At 40.9% G+C, this 10,123-nt stretch overlaps 1 protein-coding gene across 2 annotated transcripts; it reads right to left on the bottom strand.

Annotated features, from left to right (window-relative positions):
- Positions 1–2,010: 2,010 nt before the first annotated feature.
- Positions 2,011–9,106, bottom strand: FOSB (FosB proto-oncogene, AP-1 transcription factor subunit). Of its 2 annotated transcripts, XM_053473405.1 has the most exons (6): positions 8,839–9,106; positions 8,119–8,297; positions 3,889–4,173; positions 3,609–3,716; positions 2,425–2,631; positions 2,011–2,330 (listed from the first exon to the last, which is right to left on the bottom strand). In XM_053473405.1, the coding sequence occupies exons 2-6, from the start codon at positions 8,221–8,223 to the stop codon at positions 2,229–2,231; spliced, it is 807 nt and encodes a 268-aa protein (XP_053329380.1). In that variant the 5' UTR covers positions 8,224–8,297; positions 8,839–9,106; the 3' UTR covers positions 2,011–2,228. The 2 variants fall into 2 exon arrangements, with proteins under 2 accessions (XP_053329380.1, XP_053329379.1); XM_053473404.1 differs by having other exon boundaries at positions 2,011–2,631.
- Between the last annotated feature and the right edge of the window lie 1,017 nt (positions 9,107–10,123).

Genomic DNA, 10,123 nt, shown 5'->3' with positions numbered 1-10,123 from the left:
TCACTGTTCATAAAGACATATACTATAATGAAGTCAAAAAATATATATTTATATAGCAATTTATTCTACTTACACAATATCACTAGAACAGTAACAGTGGAGTAACATTATATACATACTCCCCCTCCCACATAGCCTTATTGTAAAGGACAGCTTTGTGCATATACATTGTATCTGAATATACGGTGTACGCGTTAAAAGGTGCAATTAGCCTCACAATTGTTATATTCAAAGCACGTCCTTTGAATATATATATATTGATATAAGGGGGCAATTAAACACTTACGGTCCCAAATACCATGACCTGAATAAAGCAGATATGGAACTGGTTCCCCGCTTCAGGAATTCCTGTTTATCTATACATTCCACCAATCCCAATCTGTATATTTGTATGTGTACTATATATATATATATATATATATATATATATATATATATATATATATATATATATATATATATGTTATATATACACACTTGTATTAAGATCCGATTAAGTATGTGGCGAAAATATTAAAAACCACACACTCATGGTTTCATAAACAATGGCCGACTACTGGAATATATGTATATACCAACATATAATATATGCAGTGTGCATATAAATATTTCTATATATATAAAAATATATATATATATAGCATCTAAAAATATATCATGAAATATTTATATACATCAACTTATTATGTGTTTGATTTGTGCATAAGTATATATTATATGGTATACATGCGTGTATGTATACATATATATTATATATATACACACAGACAGGTATCATAGTGTATGTTTATGTACATGTAGTATTATCTACTCTCAGAATATATTTTATATATATAATATATAAATAAGTTTATATATATATTAAAAATATATAGAAAAATATGGATATATCTCTATATAAACTTTCCCCTCAGATGCACGCGTGTATATGTAAATATATACACCCAGCACATACATGTACATTAAAACATACATTACACAATATATATATATACACATACACGTTTGTACATACATACACATAAGTGTTAGAGACAATCTCAGTACATAGATAAGAACCTTTTAAATTCCGGTTTTTCATAGATGAGGCCTGGAAGCCGTTGCACCGTGATATGTAGTATATGTGTGTACAGAACACTATCGCTTTAAAGATTACTTTGTGTATTAATCCGGTCTGTGAATACGTTAAGGGCCCCCCCTTCTATATGGTATACATTAGACAATATAACCATCCTTACAAAGAAAGGGTTAACGCTCTGCTGGGTTCTTTGTGGTAGGAAATGGGCTTTACAGAGCCCTTTACGATGGGTAGCGAGTGCTGCAGAGCTTTTTTTCTTTAAAAAAAACAGAATTCTGCACATTTTCTATAGGAAGGAAGGAGTACTGGTGAACTCTGCAGAAGAGAGGACTCGGCAGGCTTCGGCAGGGAGTCAGAACTAAGCTCCGCGGGGTCTCTCTGTGGCAGGCGGACCATTCATTGCTGTGTGTGTGAGTGCGTACTCGTAAAACGGAGTGGATAGGAATGCGCCGATCTCAAAAGACGAACGCCTTCCAATCCAATCCCGATCACCAGCGCCTCACAAAGTGCTTTAGGTCAAATGGCAGTTGAGGAACTGGAGTGCATTCTGAAGGTGTGCGGGGTTCACTCCGCGGCAAAAAGATGCGGGGTCCTGGGGTCTTGATGTCAGGAGATGAATGCCAGTGCTGGTCTTTGAAGTGGAATGTAGCAAGGTGAAGTCTTCTTGACAACACTCAGCTCTCCCCCAAGAGCTCCATGAACATGGACAAGGTTGGGTTAAGAAAGAAAAAAAAATAGAAGGGGGGAGGGAATAAAGGGAGGACATGGCAGAAAGAAGTGAGAAGAAATGGTCGCATGGCTCGGTGAAGCAGAGATCAGGCAAAAGTATAAGAAACCTGCATGTTTTGTGGGGAAGAACAAAGATGGAGAAGGAAATCAGATTGGAGGAAAAGAGAAAGGGAGAATGATAAACGAAGTGAAAGAGTGAAAGGAAGTGCTTAGCGTTATTTGGAAATGTATAAAAAAGCAACAGAAGAAACGGTAGAAGCGACGGTTCAAAGAAAATGATGTTTTGGGTGACCACGAACAATAAGCGGACATGAAGAATGCAAGTGAAGGAGAAGATGAGCCAGGGTTCTGGACTAGCTGGACAAGGTCCGTGCGGACAGACACACGGCTGAATGATTCACAGGATGAGCGGAACGGCAGTTTATGTTTCAGAGTGCCAGGAGTGAGGGGGAGCTGAGTGAGTCGGAGGATGAGCGCTCACTCCCGCTGCTGCGCTGGTACCGGGCTCCGCATGCTCCTCCCTCTGGTGAGGTGAACACAAATGAAGAGGTGTAAGATCCCGCGCCGGCGACACAGTCTAAGTCCGGCAGCGGGGGCAAACAGACAGGGAAGGATACCTCCGGTTGGGGGGCATAGGTGGCCAGCGGGCCTCCAATGGAATAGGACGCAGCTGGGTCTGTTGGGGGCAGGTCAGGGTCCTCATATGGCAGTTTACACGTCGGTCGGTGGGACAGCAGGGTAAACTCCAACTGTTCCTTCTGTCGGCGCAGCTCATCGATCTCTGCCTCCAAGGTGGATTTCTCCTCCTCCAGAAGGTCCGTTTCCTGGACGGGGATAACAAAAAGCGAGGAAAGTAGGTAAATAAACCTCCGTATTATGTTTACAATAGTATTTTATAAACATTTTATTTATATTTTATAATAAAGATACACTATTTTTTGTGGACCAAAAATATAATATAAAAGGTGGGCGATCGCCCTCTTGGATTATTAAATGATCGTTTAAGACAAACAAGTGCTTTCTCAAGCTTTCCGCTGTGTGGTTGGTTACCGTCGTCTGTGTAATTCCACCACAAGAGGAAGCGTAGCAAACGGAATCAAAACAGAAACCAGATAATGTTCTGCTTCATGAGCCGTCGTTTTGTGACAGCGATGGAAGCAGAACGGTTACGGAAGTCACTTTGGCCCCTATACTTTGCATAATTCTCTGAACGTTCATTGTTAATATGATGTGGCAGGTAGATCTAGTTGCTAATACACCGAAATACAACATCACTCACACTCATGTATCACGGAACTTGCCTTTCTCTTTCAATTACAGGACTCTGCTTAATTGATTTAAGATGACCAAGTGTGGGTTGGAGAAGACAAAAGGTGACCACAAGCTTGGCTGAAAAAGTTTGACTTTCTTCTACTTGACCACAAATGGGTTTGTGGCCAGGCTATGTTTGTATCTATAATGACCAAAACCCCCCACAGATTGGGATGGCCTCTAATTGGAAGTCCAGGGTCTACTTAATTCACTTTCTCAAGATCTCTACGTTAACACAAGGGTAGTAAATACCTGGAATATACTTCCAAAAGAAGTGAAGGAAATCAACAAATCTTTGGGATGTGCCTAAACCTATCCTAAAGAACTGAACAACTCAAAAAGAGGGCACACTAGGTGTGTCATGGATTTTCAATAGGTTAGTGATGTCATAGCCCCCCCACGCCTCCTTGATACGTAATGTCATCTGGAGCTTCGCAATTAACGGAGGCGCGATCAGAACACGCGGATAAACGCGGACATTTTCACTCACGCTCTGCAAACGATCCGTGAGCTCTCTTCTCCGGTTCCTGCACTTCGCAGCCGCCAGTTTATTTCGCTCCCTCCTCACTCTTCTCTTTTCTTCTTCCTCCGGAGTCAACTGGAAGGATAAAGGAAATAAAGATAGCGCAAAAATCCTCAATGTTAAACATCTTGCAAAATCACAACCAACTTACATCATAATTGTTTTGTCATTGCCTATTACGTCCTATTCCTTCATAACGAACCTAGATGCCCTCCAATACACTACATACCCTTCAGGTTATACTTACTGCCTCCTCTCTGGTCCTCTTGCCTCGTGCACGCGTCGGACGTGTGCCCTCTTGCCCTGGCGTGGAGGTCGCAGGCGGATTAGGACCGTATGCTCCTCCGGACGGAGACGCGTAACTGGGACCTGGTAGGTCATAGGGATCAAGAGATGTCCCTGGCGTAGGTTGGGATTGAGCCATTGAGGAGATAAGTGCAGGAGTGACCAGCCACTGGAGGTCCTGACTACTGGTGATGGCCGTAACAGTGGGGACAAAAGAGGTGGGGACATCACATATGCCTACACACTCCTACAAAAATAACAGGAGAGAAAGGGTCAACTCCACTGGGATGGTCATATAGGTCAAATGATGCTACAGAGATCATACAGAAGGTCTAAGATCAATGAGGACAGGTGAGAAGTGCCTGGTGGAAGAGGACCAGGTTACTGGTGGAATCTGGGAGAGAGGACAGTGATGGACAACCTCTGGTCAGAAAGATGGGATTAGATGATGACAAAAGGAGGAAAATGAAAGAGAAAGGAGGCTATCCTACAGATACAGAACTGTCTCCAGAAGTGAGAAGATCAGAACATCGGAATGGTAGAAGAAGAAGGTCTAAGGGGGAGGAAGGAGTTGCGAAGGCAACAGAAAAAGGACACACTCCAATAGGGACGGATTATTTTAGATGAGGAAACACAATTTATAACGGGATTAACGGCTACCATACATGCTTAAAAGAAGATACAGCAAAGATTCAGAAGAATAGAAGATGAAGGAATTGAAGACATAAAATCATGAAGGTGAAGGGATTCATGGGAGACGATTCAAAGCCTGTGGAGGGATGTATAGAATCCGGAAGATCCCATCATTAGAAGGGAGCCATCACCTGTGCGGATTTTAATTGTTCAAATTAGCTATAGATTACATATATAGAACTATAGAGGCACTCACTATATATATATTTTCTGCCTGGGTGCAACCGATAGGCTTTACACGTAAAACAACCTTGAGAAAGTGACGTGCGGTGCCTTGAAACGTCACTTCGGCAGATGGCTTCTTTAGCGTGTGCTGTGAGCGCCCAGTCACGTGTTTGGTCTGATATAAGTGCTCATATCGCTTATTGTAACATACAGACGCCATAATAAAGTTTATTTAGTGTACTGAAATGTGACCGACACACTTTAAGTACGGGCAACTATTCTTTAATCAGGTAGGACACGGTATGCTTAACGTGATCTTGAGTTCTGCGAGGAACAGTCCTCTCGGCTGGTGAGTCCACTGGGGGGGGGGGGTCATCGGTAGGACAGCGGTGCAACCTAATGAAACTTCTCTGTCCCTGACCAGTCTCCCCGTATTCCTTTCTCTTCAGCGCTCCACTCAGCTACCATGTTTATTCTCTACCTGCCAGGATAGTCCAGTCCCAAGCCATGGCCACCGGGGGTACAGAATTCCCAGTTACTCCTATGATAAGTGATCAGCTCCCTTTGCCATTTCCTGCCACCTATCCCAATAACAGAGGGAACTTTAATCTAGCGGTACGGTAATGGATAAAGTGTGAAGCTCTTAAATCCTTACTCTGTGGACAGCATCTTATCTACACCCTTTTAGGAGGGTGAGGTGCTCAGCCTACCCCTATTTTGTGGAATGCAGGCATATCCATGTCTATAGAATACTACATTATTATACTATAGTATAGCCCCTAAAAGAGACTAATCTGCAAGGTCCTCCTACTTTCTATAATCAGCCTTTTGATATTTTAGTGCCATTTATATCGGAAATGTTATGCACCATGGATCGCTCTTACGGAGGGCAAACCTGGTGCATAATACCAAACATAGAGCAATCAGCAGGGACATTCCTCTGGTTTCCATGGTGACTGCTCCACATTTAGGACTACCCCTGCTAATCTTCCGAAATACCGCCCAACATGCGATCCCAGCGCTTCGATATACTCTGATCGCACTAAGAAGGTCAAACTTGTTGCTCTCATTAGCCAGACGAATATTTCCTATCGCCACCTCCACATAACCCGCGCAACCGCTAAATCCTCCGATTATTCAACCACCTAATCCTCCCCCTCCCCGGCTCCTAACTCCCATGACATCAATATTATCGGCAAATCCGTCCCAGCGAACGCTCAGCCGGCACTGCGTTCCAAAATAGAACGCGGCGTCACCCGGGGGAGATCCTGCACGTCAGGAAGCACGCATGGAACGCAGCGTACGTCAACCACGCCCACTCCCGCTGAGCTGCGTCTATTGAGGGCATTATTTATTTATTTCTGCACTGTTTGTAACAGCTTTATTAGCAACAATAGAACTACAAACCCTGCTGAGCGAACATTGTATCCTGCTACATTTGTTTCTGCGGACCTGGTTTAAGCCCTGTGGGCAGAGTTAGATGTATATTTATATATATATATATATATATATATATATATAACTATAAATAATGAGAAATTAATGCCTAGACGACCATCGAAACAGCCTATCCTATGCATGTTTAAATTCCCTCAGTATGTTAACCTATACCACTTGTGCTGGGAGGCCTCTCCACTTATCTACCACCCTCTAAAGGAAAGTAAAACCTCCACACATTGCCATTAATGTACATTTAAACTACTATTATCCAATGACGTCCTGAACCTTATGCCTTTCGCGTTTTTATTCATATTTTTTAGATTAAGAATCAACTAATTTCATATCGGAGTGGTGGGTTTCATGTATATACAGAAGAAACATATTACGTATACAGATACAGGTACTGCTGATTCACCAACTATAACTACCGAGTAATGAACTTGTATCCTCCAGAATTTACAGTTTTTAAACCCAATTATAAAATACAAAAGCAACTCCCAGTATGTTTAGCCAACCCCCAGACATACTCTGGTAAAATTGTAAAGTTGCCCGAGCCTGCTGGGAGTTGCTTTTCTCAGCACTTGGGGCTACGTTGTGTCTGGTGTATATTTAAGGATATTAATATAATGTATGAAATTATCTATAGTATAAATGAATTTATTATATGACGACCGCATGGCACCTTTAACTGGGGACCCGTATAAAAATTTATATCGCATTCAAATAACTGCGGCCATACATAGGGTCACCTGGCACTTATAGAGAGCGATCGCTGTTAGCATAGTAGTTTTAGGCCAACCGTTTTTAGAGCGCTCTAAATAAATCAACAATTGTATTATATATTATATATATAATATATAATATATAATATATATATATTATATATTATAACGCTCCTACAGGAGGTCGGGTAGCAGGACCGCTGTCTGACTAATATGTTGCATACATGTAGTATGTGGTGAGGCATGCTATATACTGGACAAATCAGTTAAGATTTGCGAGATCATTTACATATAAATGTATGGATCAATATAATGCGTCATTAACACCTTAATAGCCATATTTGTTGAAGTTGTGGATGAAATGTAATTACCTCTATGGCAAGATCAACAAAACATATAGTTTTTTGCAAAAACCCAGACACTATAGAGAAATACATTCCTATTAAATTGTAATGATTACACACACATTATATATATACATATACACACACATATACACACACACATATATCACAATTAAATAAGTTATAGTTTAATGAATAATTAGTGTTAGGTAAGCGCTGGCAGATGAGTCATATCTAGACGTATATTTTTTTAGGAAGAGGCACATCAATGTTTATTAAAATATTTTCATCAAATATTTCAGGGATATTCAAGCATTGTGTATGTCAAGGTAAGGAGGTGGGCTTAAGGGCCGTAAAAAGGCCAGGAATTCTTGCCCCGAAGACAAGGAGCCTGATTCATTTTAATTGAGATTATGCCCTAGCTGGGATGTCGAAACATTGTGCCCTGTTTGCGGCCCTTGAGGACTGGAACCTCCAGGGTATATATGGGGGGAAAAGGGGCTTTAGGTGGCATTTTCAGCCTGATTGTATTCTTCCTCTACTGCTGTTCTGTAGTCCATTTTGGTCAATGTATAATAGACAGGACTGGACGGTGCACATTGAGCATTGTTGCCCTTGTAACCGTTAGCCAGATGTTTGGGGACTCTATCTTGTGGGGCATCTAGCTAGAGTTTGCCCCCTGGGCTGAATGCTGCCAGTCCTGATGAGCTGTGTGCGCAAACACACACACACACACAAGGCGACAAACACATTACTAAAGCAAGACAAGTATACGCAGGCGTCTTACCCCGTTCCTTGTGACAATGTCATGACCCCACAGACACTCACCTGTGGAGCGGCAGCTGTGGACGGGCTCCCAAAGGAATCCACTGATGACAGGTACTGAGACTCGGCCGAGGGGGAAGAGCTGGAAGAGTCGTATCCTTGGTACATGTCCTTGTATGAAGTGGGCAAATTCTAGGGTTTTTGGTTGAAAACCCCACAATAACAAAAGGAATTGAAAAAATCTGAAAAAAAACAAACAAATAAAAAATATTTTCAAATATCTCCTAAAAAAAACACTTTTCAAACATTATTATTTCTACTTTTAGAGTTGAGGTTTTCTATATTCTTGAATATATGGGGTTCCTCAAAAAAAAAAAAAGAATTGGCCAAATAATAATATAATGGGCCATATAATTTTTTAATCCATGTATAAATATATATATTTATACATATATATATACACACAGACAATATATATATATATATATATATATATATATATATATATATATATATACAATAAAAATAATCCCACACTAGCAGTGTGTCCTCATTAAATCCCAGTAGCTGACATTAGAGGCCAGTAACAGGAACCCCACCGTTCTTGGCCTCCTTCCAAGAGGGAATACCTCTTATAGTGTAAACCAGATTTACTGTATTGGATCCAGTCCAAAAAAAATATTAAAAAAAAAATCCAGTTAAACTTGCTGCATTATCTGCCTCCCTGGGCAAATACATTAATAAAAAAAAGTACTTTACCAACTCAAAATCCTTGAAATTTACCCCAAATTAGGATGAGTCTGGTTGAAAAATTAAAATCCAGTATAGAGATCTTCTTCTTGTAAGAAAGGAGAGTTTCTTACGGGATTCCCATTCATTCGGGGATCAGAAGAGTTCCATGGAAGTCAGCGTAATCCGTAAAGGGAAAACAATACAGAAAAACCGAAACCAGTGAAAAGAAATCTGTTTGATCTCCTGAAGAAAACACCAAATAGACGAGCGGAATAATGTATACAAAGTCCAAATCCTATTAAATCTCCCACGATCTTCGTTAGCAGCTTCCACGGGCTCAGCTCTCAGATTTATGAATGAAACTCACATCCCACAGCGTATTTATACAGGAGATGCCCACCCCCTGCTAACGTCACCGTAGCATACCCGGAATATCTCTTGATAGGGGTAACCCAGACACCCCAAACTTGGCATGCAGGATCTATGTGCCCTCCTGCCCCAGCCTGCCAAAAATCAGCGCTTAAACTGAAAGAGAAGCAGAGATATCTTAGATAGTTCTGGTTTGTAGCCTGCCCCGCCTACCCGGAGTTCCTGTGACGTACATAGCCATATATGGTGTTGTCTTTGCTATGTTTATCTGGTTACCTAGCAGTGACGTAGGAGGGAATCCCTGTTCTCAGTAGGGACAGAGAAGTATTAATAGCACGCTTTTACTATGCTCTAGAAAAAGGAGGACAGTATATACAGGGACAGGAGAAAAATATATATAAATACACGCATAGATCGATGTCTGGGACTATATATAAACCCAAGATCGTATGTTAATTATCAGTTAATACATAATAAAGTGAAATATGAATAATAATGAATTTATTTCATCCAGAGAAGTATATAGGCGCCCCAACAGGTAGGTATATCTAGACATATATGTCTGTTCCTGTATAGCTGTGTACAGTGATTACGTTCTATTCCACAATAGATGTATGGATGGCAGTTTGGATACATTTTAAGCAATTTTCTGCTGTTCTTATGCTTAGAAGTGGCTAGGTTTAAATTGCCTCACTGTATCTGCCTCAACCATTTCTACTGGGAGGCTGTTCCACTTATCGACCACCCTCTTGTTAAAATAAAAAATTGTCCTGTAGACAGCTACAGGTTTGAAGTCTGCAACCCAGATCTCCGAGGAACACAAAGTTGTGTGTTTGCTATACAAAGAGTGTTGTGTACTTAGTAAAAAGTAATTATTGGGAGAGCATTAAAAATCCGGTTATGTCACATATTTGTGTAGGCTATATGTCTTACAATTCTGTGCTGGGTTTATAATGTCAGTTTGTTT

The sequence above is a fragment of the Spea bombifrons genome, chromosome 8 (genome assembly GCF_027358695.1).
Source record: "Spea bombifrons isolate aSpeBom1 chromosome 8, aSpeBom1.2.pri, whole genome shotgun sequence".
NCBI lineage: Eukaryota > Metazoa > Chordata > Amphibia > Anura > Pelobatidae > Spea > Spea bombifrons.
The sequence above is the reverse complement of the archived record's forward strand: the minus strand, read 5'-3'. Positions and strand labels throughout refer to the sequence as shown.